At 52.3% G+C, this 14,853-nt stretch overlaps 1 protein-coding gene across 1 annotated transcript; it reads right to left on the bottom strand.

The window, feature by feature from the left end:
- Positions 1 to 108: 108 nt before the first annotated feature.
- Positions 109 to 12,016, bottom strand: tmem132a (transmembrane protein 132A). The gene is made up of 11 exons (XM_090209584.1): positions 11,928 to 12,016; positions 11,412 to 11,635; positions 11,008 to 11,217; positions 10,153 to 10,697; positions 9,375 to 9,527; positions 8,858 to 9,053; positions 8,432 to 8,575; positions 3,448 to 3,650; positions 1,752 to 1,971; positions 1,383 to 1,574; positions 109 to 1,122 (listed from the first exon to the last, which is right to left on the bottom strand). Exons 1-11 carry the CDS (start codon positions 12,007 to 12,009, stop codon positions 226 to 228), a joined length of 3,066 nt encoding a protein of 1,021 aa, XP_090065710.1. The 5' UTR covers positions 12,010 to 12,016; the 3' UTR covers positions 109 to 225.
- Positions 12,017 to 14,853: the final 2,837 nt, after the last annotated feature.

Raw genomic sequence — 14,853 nt, forward strand, 5'->3', positions numbered from 1 at the left:
TAACCGAGAAAAAAAACTAGCCTATACGAAGATGACCTTGTAAGACGTTGAGATACATTGTTGGTGACAGGGAATAAGTAGTCAATTTTCCGAAGAACGATGATTTTTATCAACAACCTTTCTCTCCTGAATAAAATGGCACCTTATCCCCTACATAGTGCACTACTTTTGACCACAGGGCTCTTAACTCTTTAAAAGGATTAGGGTGCCTATTCGGATGCAGCCTTAATGGTCAATGCTTTGATCTGACTGCCCCTCTTTCTCTTCTGGAATAGTCTCATGGAGCGATATTACCCCGGGGTACGATGTCACTATGTCGTTCTTTTCTGCAACATCCTTTGCCGCCTCCTCTTTTCCTTCCTCCCCCTCTTCCTTCACCACTCCCTCCACCCCCTCCGTGTTCACGCCCTTCCTCCTCATCCTCCGCTCCCTCAAAGCGCAGGGCAGACAATTCACCAGGAAGAGAAGTACGGAGAGGCAGAGAAGGGAGAGAACTGCCCCGACACCCACCCCCAGCTCTGTATCCTCCAGTTTCCCCTCTCTCTCTCTCTCCACCCCGGGAGAGAAGTACACAGCGCTCTCTTCGTGATGTGGGGTCAACACCGCTCTCTCCAGGTCGTTCCTGGCGATCATCCCATCGCCGGCCTTGTCATAGTAGTCGTCACCTTTGACGGTGGTGACGTTCCCTATGATGATGTCATTGTCCAGGAAGTTGCTGTACTTAACGTCCCTGTCCGATGACTCAACCAGCATGTCCGACATGTCGAGCAGCTCAAAGTCCGCCTCCTCGCTTCCCATTGGACGAAGGTCTTTGTCCAGGTTCACCCTGATCCAACCTGATCCTTTAGCCAGCCTCCTGGTCCCGCTTCCTTCTTTCGAATTGGCCAGGTCCCCGTCAACGGAGTTCGCCATTGGCTTGCAGGGGGTGACCAGGAGTTCTGCTTTCAGTAAAGGCCCGCCCCCTTCGCCCTGGGCGACGACGCGCAGCAACGGGCCGGGCATCACGGCAACCACGGTCTCTGCCAATGAGGAGAGGCGAAGGGCGAAGGTACCACGGCTGAAGGTGGAGAGCAACGTGGCGCTATCATCACTGAACTGGAGCCAGACACTGATTGACGCTTCCTGGTAGAGAGAGAGAGAAGGACAATGGAGATAAGGGGGAGGGAGAAAGAGAGAAATGTTCAGTATCATACCATACTGAAGCATACCATACTGAAGCATACCATACTGAAGCATACCATACTGAAGCATACCATACTGAAGCATACCATACTGAAGCACAGGTCCTTCCATTGAAGCAAAAATGTCCCACAGAAGTTGCTGTTATGTAAAACTAAAACGTTCTAGTGAAGTTAGTGGGTCAAGAAAAGCACAGAACTCACCTGCCCATGGTGGTAGAGGATGTTGTATGCTGTCACTGTTGCCGTGACAACAGCCGGATGGGCAGGGCTTGCATTGATTGACATACCGAGTCCTCCCACCACCTGCACTGAGAGGTCACCTGGGGTCACGGGTTCAGAGGTCACGATGACATCACAGCTACCCAGAACACCGTCCCATTGGCTTGATATGACCTGAGAGACAAGAGAGGGGTGCCAATAAAGGTAGTGTCTTGTTCAAGTTTACTTTCCATAGGTAATACATATATTTGAGATCTGACCAAATGGAGATTTCATCATTTGTAATGACCATCCCTCAACTAAAATGCACCATGCTATTCAAAATACAACATCATATTATATATTACTCACATGAACTGAAGTTTTCCCCGGGTGTAGACCAATCAGATTGCTCTGCTTGTCGAGGACCGCTACACGAGGATTCTCTACCCTCAGCCAATTACGGACCATCTCCGTGGCATCCACAAACCAATCAGAGGAGCCCAGCAGGTAGGTCAGCTGACCCTGGCCCCCCTGAGCACTGAACTGGGTCAGAACCTGAACGGTGGACCTCTGGTACACCGGAGAACAGCTGGGGGGCAGGGAAAGAAAGGGAGGGAGGGAGAGAGAGGGGGTGGGTTAGAGAGAAGGATGGATGGATGAGGAGGAGAGAGAGATATTACACAAATCTGGATGTGGCATAGAAGCTGGGCAAAACTAAAAATGGAGACATCATATAAGCTTAAACATGTTGAGGGTTGGGGTAAATTCCATTTCAATTCCAGTCAATTCAAAAAGTAAACCAAACTCCGATCAAATTCCAATTTTTCCTCATGAAAAGCATGAAGACAATTGGAATGTTGGTGTACTTTCTGAATTGACTGGAATTGAAATAGAATTGACCTCATTTGACCCCTGGTTGAGATGTGACAGCAAGTCATAATGTTAGTGTTTGAATTGTTGAGCAGGTGCCATCTAGGAATCAGAGGTGGATAATGCAGAGAGCCTATTTTAAAGCTCTGGGTTAGGGAATTAGTTGTCTCTTCTACCAGCTGTTGTGCTTGTATGGTGTGGTGAATGAAGCTTTTTGGCAGTAGACCAAATCACACCTTATTCCCTATATAGTGCACTACTTTTGACAAGAGTTCATATGGCTAAGGTAAAAAGTAGTGCACTATATAGGGAATAGTGTGCCAAGTGGAACACGGCCCTTCACTGTTCTACCATACATTGCCAGTGGTGTAAAGTACGACTTATGTCGTTTTCTGGGGTATCTGTACATTACTTTACTATTTATATTTTTTGACAACTTTTACTTCACTACATTCCTAAAGAAAAGTATGTACTTTTTACTCAATACATTATCCCTGACACCCAAAAGTACTCATTACACTTTGAATGCTTAGCAGGACAGAACATTTGACAATTCACACACTTACCAAGAGAGCATCCCAAATGCCTTGTTTTGAAATGACCTTTATTTAACTAGTTAAGAACAAATTCTTATTTTCAATGACGGCCTAGCAGTGGGTTCAGGGGCAGAACGACAGATTTGTACCTTGTCAGCTCGGGGATTTGAAATGATTTATACTTTAACATTCGATACTTAGTACATTTAAATATAAATACTTTTAGACTCTTACTCTAGTATTTTACTGGGTGACTTTCACTTTTACTTGAGTCATTTTCTATTAAGGTATCTTTACTTTTCCCCAAGTATGACAATCGAGTACTTTTCCCACCAATGGACATTCCTGCTTTTGGCGTTTGAACCTCCTGCTCTGTCTTGAGACAGAAAAAAATGGGATTAGGAAAGGAGATTATGCCAAAAGGAGACCATATTGCCAGGCCATCATTGTAAATAAGAATTTGTTCTTAACTGACTTGCCTAGATAAAGGTTAAATAAAAATACACACAAATTGGAGTTGCAACTGTTCCAATGGTTCTCTCAACTGTTTTAGGACTCTTGATGTTAATGACATGGCCACGTCTAATCCTGCTTTATGTCATTCCTGCTCAGTGTGTCTTCATCTTTCTCTAAACACACGCACGCGCACGGGGACTCACCCGTTCCCCGCGTCGTGGTTCCAGCCCTCGATGGCGCTCAGCTCGTTGTCGGACAGGGAGACGCGCAGCGGGACGACAGGAGCCCACACGGACAGACACAGGGACCCACTGAGCGTGCCCAGAAGAAATTCCACCCCTACACAGGTGCTGCCCACCCCTGATTCACTTCCGTCCACGAAGAGGGTGGAGCAATCGCTTGACACCTGTTGAATAAAGTCAGAGGGTGATAAAAGGGAGTGGAGGATTGTGGGTCAAATCAATCTAAACCAATCAACTTGCATTTGTCACATGCTAAGTAAAACAACAGGTGTACACTAACAGTGAAGTGCTTACTTACGGGCCCTTCCCAACAGTGCAGAGAGAAAAATATACAAATAACAACAAGAGGAATAAATACACAATTAGTAACGATAACTTGGCTAAATACTAAGGGCACCGGTACCCAGTCGATGTGCAGGGGTGTGTGGTAGTTGAGGTAGATGTGTACATGTAGGTAGGGTTAAAGTGACTAGGCAACAGGATAGATAATAAACAGTAGCAGCAGCATAAGTGATGAGTCAAAAGGGGGGTCAATGCAGATAGTCCCGATAGATATTTGGTTAACTATTTAGCAATCCTATGGCCTGGGGGTAGAAGCTGTTACGGGTCCTGTTGGTTCCAGACTTGGTGCATCGGTACCGCCTGCCGTGCGGTAGCAGAGAGAACAGTCTATGACTTGGGTGGCCGGAGTCTTTGACCATTTTTTGGGCCTTCCCCTGACACCGCCTGGCATAGAGGTTCTGGATGGCAGGGAGCTCGACCCCAGTTGTGTACTCGTTTGCCTCTCTTGCGCCGTCGCTTCCTCTTTCGCGTCCCAGGGATTAGGGTTAGTCCAGAGGTACCGACGTCCAGAGGTGCCGACGTCCAGAGGTGCTGACGTCCAGAGGTGCCGACATCCAGAGGTACCGACGTCCAGAGGTGCCGACGTCCAGAGGTGGCGACGTCCAGAGGTGCTGACGTCCAGAGGAACCGACGTCCAAAGGTGCCGACGTCCAGAGGTGGCGACGTCCAGAGGTGGCGACGTCCAGAGGTGCTGACGTCCAGAGGTGCCGACGTCCAGAGGTGGCGACGTCCAGAGGTGGCGACGTCCAGAGGTGGTGACGTCCAGAGGTGGCGACGTCCAGAGGTGCTGACGTCCAGAGGTACCGACGTCCAGAGGTGCCGACGTCCAGAGGTGCCGACGTCCAGAGGTGCCGACGTCCAGAGGTGCCGACGTCCAGAGGTGCCGACGTCCAGAGGTACCGACGTCCAGAGGTGGCGACGTCCAGAGGTGCCGACGTCCAGAGGTGCCGACGTCCAGAGGTGCCGACGTCCAGAGGTACCGACGGCCAGAGGTGGCGACGTCCAGAGGTGCCGACGTCCAGAGGTGCCGACGTCCAGAGGTACCGACGTCCAGAGGTGCCGACGTCCAGAGGTGCCGACGTCCAGAGGTGCCGACGTCCAGAGGTGCCGACGTCCAGAGGTGCCGACGTCCAGAGGTGCCGACGTCCAGAGGTGGCGACGTCCAGAGGTGGCGACGTCCAGAGGTGCTGACGTCCAGAGGAACCGACGTCCAGAGGTGGCGACGTCCAGAGGAACCGACTTCCAGAGGTGGCGACGTCCAGAGGTGCTGACGTCCAGAGGTACCGACGTCCAGAGGTGGCGACGTCCAGAGGTGCTGACGTCCAGAGGTACCGACGTCCAGAGGTGCCGACGTCCAGAGGTACCGACGTCCAGAGGTGGCGACGTCCAGAGGTGCCGACGTCCAGAGGTGCCGACGTCCAGAGGTGTCGACGTCCAGAGGTACCGACGTCCAGAGGTGGCGACGTCCAGAGGTGCTGACGTCCAGAGGTACCGACGTCCAGAGGTGCCGACGTCCAGAGGTGGCGACGTCCAGAGGTGCCGACGTCCAGAGGTGGCGACGTCCAGAGGTACCGACGTCCAGAGGTGGCGACGTCCAGAGGTACCGACGTCCAGAGGTACCGACGTCCAGAGGTACCGACGTCCAGAGGTGGCGACGTCCAGAGGTACCGACGTCCAGAGGTGGTGAAGTCCAGAGGTGGTGACGTCCAAAGGTGCCGACGTCCAGAGGTGGTGACGTCCAGAGGTGGTGACGTCCAAAGGTGCCGACGTCCAGAGGTACCGACGTCCAGAGGTGCCGACGTCCAGAGGTGCCGACGTCCAGAGGTGCCGACGTCCAGAGGTGCCGACGTCCAGAGGTACCGACGTCCAGAGGTGCCGACGTCCAGAGGTGCCGACGTCCAGAGGTACCGACGTCCAGAGGTGCCGACGTCCAGAGGTGCCGACGTCCAGAGGTGCCGACGTCCAGAGGTACCGACGTCCAGAGGTGCCGACGTCCAGAGGTGCCGACGTCCAGAGGTACCGACGTCCAGAGGTACCGACGTCCAGAGGTACCGACGTCCAGAGGTGCCGACGTCCAGAGGTGGCGACGTCCAGAGGTGGCGACGTCCAGAGGTGCCGACGTCCAGAGGTGCCGACGTCCAGAGGTGCCGACGTCCAGAGGTGCTGACGTCCAGAGGTGCCGACGTCCAGAGGTGCTGACGTCCAGAGGTGCCGACGTCCAGAGGTGCTGACGTCCAGAGGTGCTGACGTCCAGAGGTGCCGACGTCCAGAGGTGGCGACGTCCAGAGGTGCTGACGTCCAGAGGTGCTGACGTCCAGAGGTGCCGACGTCCAGAGGTGCTGACGTCCAGAGGTGCCGACGTCTAGATTTGGCGACGTCCAGAGGTGCTGACGTCCAGAGGAACCGACGTCCAGAGGTGCTGACGTCCAGAGGAACCGACGTCCAGAGGTGCCGACGTCCAGAGGTGCCGACGTCCAGAGGTGGCGACGTCCAGAGGTGCCGACGTCCAGAGGTGCCGACGTCCAGAGGTGGCGACGTCCAGAGGTGCCGACGTCCAGAGGTGCCGACGTCCAGAGGTGGCGACGTCCAGAGGTGCCGACGTCCAGAGGTGCCGACGTCCAGAGGTGCCGACGTCCAGAGGTGGCGACGTCCAGAGGCGGCGACGTCCAGAGGCGGCGACGTCCAGAGGCGGCGACGTCCAGAGGCGGCGACGTCCAGAGGTGCCGACGTCCAGAGGTGCCGACGTCCAGAGGTGGCGACGTCCAGAGGTGCTGACGTCCAGAGGTGCCGACGTCCAGAGGTGGCGACGTCCAGAGGTGCCGACGTCCAGAGGTGCCGACGTCCAGAGGTGCCGACGTCCAGAGGTGCCGACGTCCAGAGGTGCCGACGTCCAGAGGTGCCGACGTCCAGAGGTGCCGACGTCCAGAGGTGCCGACGTCCAGAGGTGGCGACGTCCAGAGGTGCCGACGTCCAGAGGTGCCGACGTCCAGAGGTGCCGGCGTCCAGAGGTGCCGACGTCCAGAGGTGCCGACGTCCAGAGGTGCCGACGTCCAGAGGTACCGACGGCCAGAGGTACCGACGGCCAGAGGTGCCGACGTCCAGAGGTGCCGACGTCCAGAGGTGCCGACGTCCAGAGGTGCCGACGTCCAGAGGTACCGACGGCCAGAGGTGCCGACGTCCAGAGGTGCCGACGTCCAGAGGTACCGACGGCCAGAGGTACCGACGGCCAGAGGTGGCGACGTCCAGAAGTGCCGACGTCCAGAGGTGCCGACGTCCAGAGGTGCCGACGTCCAGAGGTGCCGACGTCCAGAGGTGCCGACGTCCAGAGGTGCCGACGTCCAGAGGTGCCGACGTCCAGAGGTGGCGACGTCCAGAGGTGGCGACGTCCAGAGGTGCCGACGTCCAGAGGTGCCGACGTCCAGAGGTGCCGACGTCCAGAGGTGCCGACGTCTAGATTTGGCGACGTCCAGAGGTGCTGACGTCCAGAGGAACCGACGTCCAGAGGTGCTGACGTCCAGAGGAGCCGACGTCCAGAGGTGCTGACGTCCAGAGGTGCCGACGTCCAGAGGTGGCGACGTCCAGAGGTGCTGACGTCCAGAGGTGCCGACGTCCAGAGGTGGCGACGTCCAGAGGTGCCGACGTCCAGAGGTGGCGACGTCCAGAGGTGGCGACGTCCAGAGGTGCCGACGTCCAGAGGTGCCGACGTCCAGAGGTGGCGACGACCAGAGGTGGCGACGTCCAGAAGTGGCGACGTCCAGAGGTGGCGACGTCCAGAGGTGGCGACGTCCAGAGGTGGCGACGTCCAGAGGTGGCGACGTCCAGAGGTGGCGACGTCCAGAGGTGCCGACGTCCAGAGGTGCCGACGTCCAGAGGTGCCGACGTCCAGAGGTGGCGACGTCCAGAGGTACCGACGTCCAGAGGTACCGACGTCCAGAGGTGCCGACGTCCAGAGGTGCCGACGTCCAGAGGTGGCGACGTCCAGAGGTACCGACGTCCAGAGGTGCCGACGTCCAGAGGTGCCGACGTCCAGAGGTGCCGACGTCCAGAGGTGCTGACGTCCAGAGGTACCGACGGCCAGAGGTGCCGACGTCCAGAGGTGCTGACGTCCAGAGGTGCCGACGTCCAGAGGTGCCGACGTCCAGAGGTGCTGACGTCCAGAGGTACCGACGGCCAGAGGTGCCGACGTCCAGAGGTGCTGACGTCCAGAGGTACCGACGGCCAGAGGTACCGACGGCCAGAGGTGGCGACGTCCAGAGGTGCTGACGTCCAGAGGTGCCGACGTCCAGAGGTGCCGACGTCCAGAGGTGCTGACGTCCAGAGGTGCCGACGTCCAGAGGTGCCGAAGTCCAGAGGTGCCGACGTCCAGAGGTGCTGACGTCCAGAGGTGCCGACGTCCAGAGGTGCCAACTCGTTGACGTAGAAATTGTCATCCAAATCGAGGTTAGTGATTGCTGTTCTGATGTACAGAAGCTGATTTCGGTCATAGGAGACGTTATGTACTAAAAAGGTTCATATCGGCGTAAAAAAAAACACAGAAAACAACGGCATTGGACAGGAGTCCTGTGCGTGTGTGTGTACAGTATTTAGAGTCGTGTCTGCTTACCTTGACGATATCATCGTTGGACGACTGGCACTTCACCGCCGCGGTGATATCCGACACCTTCCCATCATGCCCCACTGCCAGCACAATGACAGGAAGTGACACGGGCTCGCTGGTCAAGATGGCCGTGTTGATGATCATGCCACTCTGTGTGTTGGTGACAACAAGTTTAGCTTTTATTGGCCTTATTTAGGAATGAGCTTTTTTTAAGGCAGAAACAGTCCACTGCAACACTAAGAGATCCATAGCTGTATGGATATGTGCTGTAGCTATGACATTATCCATTAGTCTACTGCATAGTACATACATACAGACCATGTAACAAGAAGACACCAATTTCCCGGACTAAGAGTTTTGGACTAAGAGGCATGTTCAATGGAGATTCTGTGTCCCGGGAAACTGACCCTGATTGAGTAACGTTCCACCTACTTCAGTTATGGGAGAGATGCCCACGATCTCTCTGTCAGTGAAGGAGAAGCTGCTCACGACTCCGCCGTGTGGTGGCGGAGGGTTTTTACGGCCTGAGTACTCTACCCGCCAGCTGGCCGATACCGTCATGGCAACCCCGAAACTCCTGCGCAAGCCGTCCACTGACAGACAGGCAACCTGCTGCGGAGCAGTGGGACTGAGGGAGAGGAGGCGGCGACAGAAGAAAGATGGAGGGACAAGTAGTGGGGAGGAGAGAGAGAGAGAGAGAGTCGGGATGAATAGGTGGGGAGAGTAAGAAAAAAGCCATTTGATGGAAATAAATCACATATGTTGGAATATTTTAACAGAGTGATATTCTCTCACATATGTGGTATCACTTGCACGCAATATGAATAATGTATATAGTCAAAAATGTAACCGACGTGTCACAAACCGGTTAAATTGAATTACGTTCCTTCACTGAGGTAATATTGTGCCTGAGTAATATTGTACAGTAATATATATGATGAAGTAATACCCGACGTTGTCCATGTGTCTGGCCAGTTTGTGGCAGATGATGGAGATGACGTCATGTTTGGAGCCCTGGGTTCTCTCCAGGTTCACAACCCAGAGGTCAGAGTTCAGGGAGCGCTGGGCCACCAGAGACAAAAGGCCTTTCTTCACCTTCAGCCTGGAATAGATACATACAGATATAGTGTGACTCAGTGTTTGTCGCCCTGAATAAGAGCATCTGGGAAATGACTAAAAATGGAAATTAAGACCACTTTATTGTTCAAATGACATTTGACTTCCACTTTTGTCCCAACCCCTCTGAAAGACACATACACAGGTTCTGGAGAGGAGCTGGGGGCTGTCACACTAGGCGCCCGTTGAGCTGTTGTTGTGGGGGGAGTTGCGTGCCTTGCTCAAGGGCACAGCGGCAGACAATGGCATCTAGGATTTGGTACCAGCAACCCTCCGGTTGCCAGCTCACTTCCTGGCTGGTTTTTCCCGTCGGACCCAGGAATGGAAGTGGCAACCCTCCGGTTGCTGGCTCTCCTCTCTAACCGCTGGGCGACCTGCCGTCCCCAACGTACATGTGCTACATACTGTACACATACTATTCAGACTAGACAGATACACTGGCAATGAGAGACATGGTTTGATATCGAAATATGAACACAGTATTAATCAGTAAAAGAGAAGGACCTGCACACTGCTATGTTCCTATATGTGTTTAGGTCGTCATCAGTTCTCCCTTTTCAATTTGCTGGATTATCACTTACATCACAGAGCATCACGTAACAAAGACTTACCGGATAACAACAAACTCTGCACTGAAATTGGCCCTCAGGTTCACAGAAACCCCAATTGGCTGTCCCGCTCTGACTGGTCCCCTGCGATAGCGAATCAGCACGTTGGAATCCAACCATAGCTCCTCCTCTTCCTGTCCATTGCAACAGCCTATTTCCTCTTTGGTTCTGTTGGCCTTGTTCCGCTTATTGTCCTCCCTCAGAGTCACAGCTGCTATATAAAACAACTCTCTCTGAGACTGTGGTAATTTGTCCTGCACACACCTAGGGGGCGCTAGTTTGAGGTTGGACGCCATGCCGAACAATGAGTAGTACAGCTGGATGCGGTCGCCGGCGTGGGCGGGGCTGTATCGGAGAGCGCCTGGGAAGGGGATGCCACCGGCTCCAATGACGACAACACCGTCGTGCCGTCGTCCCCGATTACGAGTGCGGTGTCGGTGTGTGCGCCTGGCACGCTGTTTGGGGCTGAGGTAGGGCTGGCTGGTCTGGCCCGCCTCAAACCAGTCCTTAGGTAGGGCCAGGGTCACCACACACAGACCCAGTGGAGGCTGGGAAGGGGAGAGGAGGAATGGATGAAGAGAGTGATTGGTGAGCATTTGGCGTCATACTTTATATAGAACAAGTATCATACTTTATATAGAAGTGTCGTACTTTATATCGAACAAGCGTCATACTTTATATTGAACAGGTGTCATACTTTATGTAGAACAGAACATTTCAGTGTATTGGCCAGTGTAACAAACACACGACACGACATATCCATCATTCAGAGTTCCAAAGAAGACGTTTAGTCCGGCTTCAGTCTTTTGAATGGTCACAGGTGACGGTGGCTGAATATAGCGTGTGGCACGAACACACCTGTGTGACACAGGAAGCCTTCTGCTCCTCGGTCTCTTTGAAGGCGTGGAGGGTGATACAGCGCCCCCTGCTGGTGTCCCTTCGTACGTGGAACAACACCCGCACCCTGTACCTCTCCTTTCCTCCTTCATCCCCCTCTCTCTCCACGTGTTTAGAGAGGAGAGACGCAGTCAGAGGAGGGGAGAGGGGGAGGATGGGCCCAGAGACCAGCTGGGGAGAGAGAGAGAGAGGGTTACACTGTTAGAGAGAGGGCTAGAGGAAGAGCTCTGCGTTACATATGATCTTGCAACTTCTTAGGACATGCAGGAATAATATGAAATCTATGGAACTAATTCTCCAAAAGTTTAAGTCGAGATCTACAGCATTGTGCTGATTGTCAAGGATCCCTATCCCAATTGATTTACCTGGCTGACAGAGTAAGGCCCGAATGAAGCCCGGACCCCCGCTTTGGAGGCTGTCCCAGCCGGAGGCACCATGAGCAGGGACTGGGTGAAGGCAAAGGGGCTGGAGTTGGAGAACAGTGGGCCAAGATCAGCTTGCGACAGGGGCAGAGCGTGCCAGGGAGGGGGGACAATGATTTTGGCCAGGAGGGAGAGAGGGAGGGGAGGCTGGGCATGGGATGTGTGTACTGGTGGATGAGATAAAGAGATCGACAGAAAAGGAGAGGAGGGAAATATTGACTGGTTTGTGTCTCTTTCTCTTTGGTATATTTCACATCAATTTCACATAAATTGTTAGGCCTACACCTACTGTAAATCACAAATATCAGCTATTTTAAACACGTGAAAAGGGTAGCAGATAAATTGTTGGTATATATACACTCATAAAAAACCTATATATCATATATAGATTTTTCATTAAAAAATAATAAAAAAACGTATTTTCAATACAATAGATTTTTTGAAGAAAACCTCACTTACCGACTACTAGGAGCGAATAGAGCACGAGAGCCTTCACACCCTCTCTCCCCCACGATGCACTGGGGCAGCTGAGCTCACCCATCACTGCACCCCTGAAGGATCCAGAAACACCACACAACCCCAAATGTGTCGTAACATCCTTACAGCTCTGAGGTGTTGAGAGGTGTTGCGAGGTGTTGAGAGGTGTTGCGAGGTGTTGAGAGGTGTTGCGAGGTGTTGAGAGGTGTTGCGAGGTGTTGCGAGGTGTTGAGGGGTGTTGCGGGGTGTTGAAAGGTGTTGAGAGGTGTTGCGAGGTATTGAGAGGTATTGAGAGGTGTTGAGAGGTGTTGAGAAGTGTTGAGAGGTGTTGAGAGGTGTTGAGAGGTGTTGCTAGGTGTTGAGAGGTGTTGCGAGGTGTTTAGAGGTGTTGCAAGGTGTTGAGAGATGTTGAGAGGTGTTGTGAGGTGTTGCGAGGTGTTGCGAGGTGTTGAAAGGTGTTGAGAGGTGTTGCGAGGTGTTGAAAGGTGTTGAGAGGTGTTGTGAGGTGTTGCGAGATGTTGAGAGGTGTTGCGAGGTGTTGAAAGGTGTTGAGAGGTGTTGAAAGGTGTTGAGAGGTGTTGCGAGGTGTTGAAAGGTGTTGAGAGGTGTTGCGAGGTGTTGAAAGGTGTTGTGAGGTGTTGCGAGATGTTGAGAGGTGTTGTGAGGTGTTGCGAGGTGTTGAAAGGTGTTGAGAGGTGTTGAAAGGTGTTGAGAGGTGTTGCGAGGTGTTGAAAGGTGTTGAGAGGTGTTGCGAGGTGTTGAAAGGTGTTGAGAGGTGTTGAAAGGTGTTGAGAGGTGTTGCGAGGTGTTGAAAGGTGTTGAGAGGTGTTGAAAGGTGTTGAGAGGTGTTGCGAGGTGTTGAAAGGTGTTGAGAGGTGTTGCGATGGTTTAGGTTCACACGCGTTCAGAAAAATGCGTCCGGGGAAGTAGGCTTCTATTGACCATACATCCAAAAACTGTCCTTCATAAACCAGTAGGTCCTATATCATCAACATCCTCGTGAAACCGTAGGTTCTTTAGTGGTTGACAGAACAGAGTCTTACTACATGGACCACACGTACACTGACAGCGCCCTCATATAGTTACAACTAGCAAAACTAAAACGTGACAAATCATATTTTACATCATTCTGTTATGTAGTTATTTGCAAAACTGTCCCCGCCTGGCAACATAACTCACCAGGCTGTGCTTAACAACATAACTCACCTGACTGTGCTTAACAACATAACCCACCTGACTGTGCTTAACAACATAACCCACCTGACTGTGCTTAACAACATAACCCACCTGACTGTGCTTAACAACATAACCCACCTGACTGTGCTTAACAACATAACTCACCTGGCTGTGCTTAACAACATAACCCACCTGACTGTGCTTAACAACATAACCCACCTGACTGTGCTTAACAACATAACCCACCTGACTGTGCTTAACAACATAACCCACCTGACTGTGCTTAACAACATAACTCACCAGGCTGTGCTTAACAACCTGACTCACCTGACTGTGCTTAACAACATAACCCACCTGACTGTGCTTAACAACATAACCCACCTGACTGTGATTAACAACATAACCCACCTGACTGTGCTTAACAACATAACCCACCTGACTGTGCTTAACAACATAACTCACCTGACTGTGCTTAACAACATAACCCACCTGACTGTGCTTAACAACATAACCCACCTGACTGTGCTTAACAACATAACCCACCTGACTGTGCTTAACAACATAACCCACCTGACTGTGCTTAACAACATAACCCACCTGACTGTGCTTAACAACATAACTCACCTGGCTGTGCTTAACAACATAACTCACCTGGCAGGTGTTGTCCTCTCATCGGGGGGTGATGACCCAGAATAATATACCCTCTGATGCTTTCCTTCTCTCTTCTTTTTTTCTCTTCACTCGATTCTCTCTCTCTCTCTCTCTCTTCTTTTTTTCTCTTCACTCGATTCTCTCTCTCTCTCTCTCTCTCTCTCTCTCTCTCTCTCTCTCTATCTCTCTTCTCTTCTGCACCTGTGCTCACTCTGAGTTTCTCTTTATTCCAATGCCATGTTCGTTCGTTTCTCTTTCGTGTTCTGTTATCGTATGTTCAGGGCTCCAGCTCCTGTTTGCTGTTCCAAAGTTGATGTTAAAGCGAAGTCTTCTTCAGTTGGTTGGTATCTGGAGGTTGTCACTGCAGAGAAGCGTATTCCAAGTCCAATGCAGAGAGATTTTAGAGATCATGAAAACACTTTTTTAAAATTCAGTTCTTGTTCTACCCCTTTTCTTGGCAGTTGAGAATTCTTTCCCTCTATTTTTTTGTGGATCTCTTTGATCTTTAGGTCTTTTTCAATGTGATTTTCCTCCCTCTCTCTCTCTGTCTGTGTGCCAGATTCACACAATACGCAATTATTCATTTGAAACGGTGAATAATCCCTCTCTCCCTCTACCGCATCCCTCCCCCTCCCTTCTCCTCTTTCTTCTTCTCCCCTCTTTCTTACGTCCTCCCCCCTTTCTCTGCCAGATTGATTCGCCCTAAAGTTTTTTAGCTAAGCACCCCCTTCCCCCACTCTTTATCTCTCCATCCTTCCCCCACTCTTTATCTCTCCATCCTTCCCCCACTCTTTATCTCTCCATCCTTCCCCCACTCTTTATCTCTCCATCCTTCCCTCACTCTTTATCTCTCCATCCTTCCCTCACTCTTTATCTCTCCATCCTTCCCCCACTCTTTATCTCTCCATCCTTCCCTCACTCTTTATCTCTCCATCCTTCCCTCACTCTTTATCTCTCCATCCTTCCCTCACTCTTTATCTCTCCATCCTTCCCCCACTCTTTATCTCTCCATCCTTCCCCCACTCTTTATCTCTCCATCCTTCCCCCACTCTTTATCTCTCCATCCTTCCCTCACTCTTTA

Source organism: Oncorhynchus mykiss, chromosome 19 (assembly GCF_057628025.1).
Source record: "Oncorhynchus mykiss isolate SJ-2025 chromosome 19, ASM5762802v1, whole genome shotgun sequence".
NCBI classification, from domain to species: domain Eukaryota; kingdom Metazoa; phylum Chordata; class Actinopteri; order Salmoniformes; family Salmonidae; genus Oncorhynchus; species Oncorhynchus mykiss.

Bases quoted from the DNA above. Each gene is read 5' to 3' on its own strand.
- tmem132a (XM_090209584.1), bottom strand. From the start codon at position 12,009: ATGGGTGAGCTCAGCTGCCCCAGTGCATCGTGGGGGAGAGAGGGTGTG. The intron at 1,575-1,751 runs GTGAGTAATATA...CTTGTCTCTCAG, and splicing joins CGGGGAAAACTTCAGTTCAT to GTCATATCAAGCCAATGGGA. The intron at 1,123-1,382 runs GTGAGTTCTGTG...TCTCTCTACCAG, and splicing joins TCCTCTACCACCATGGGCAG to GAAGCGTCAATCAGTGTCTG.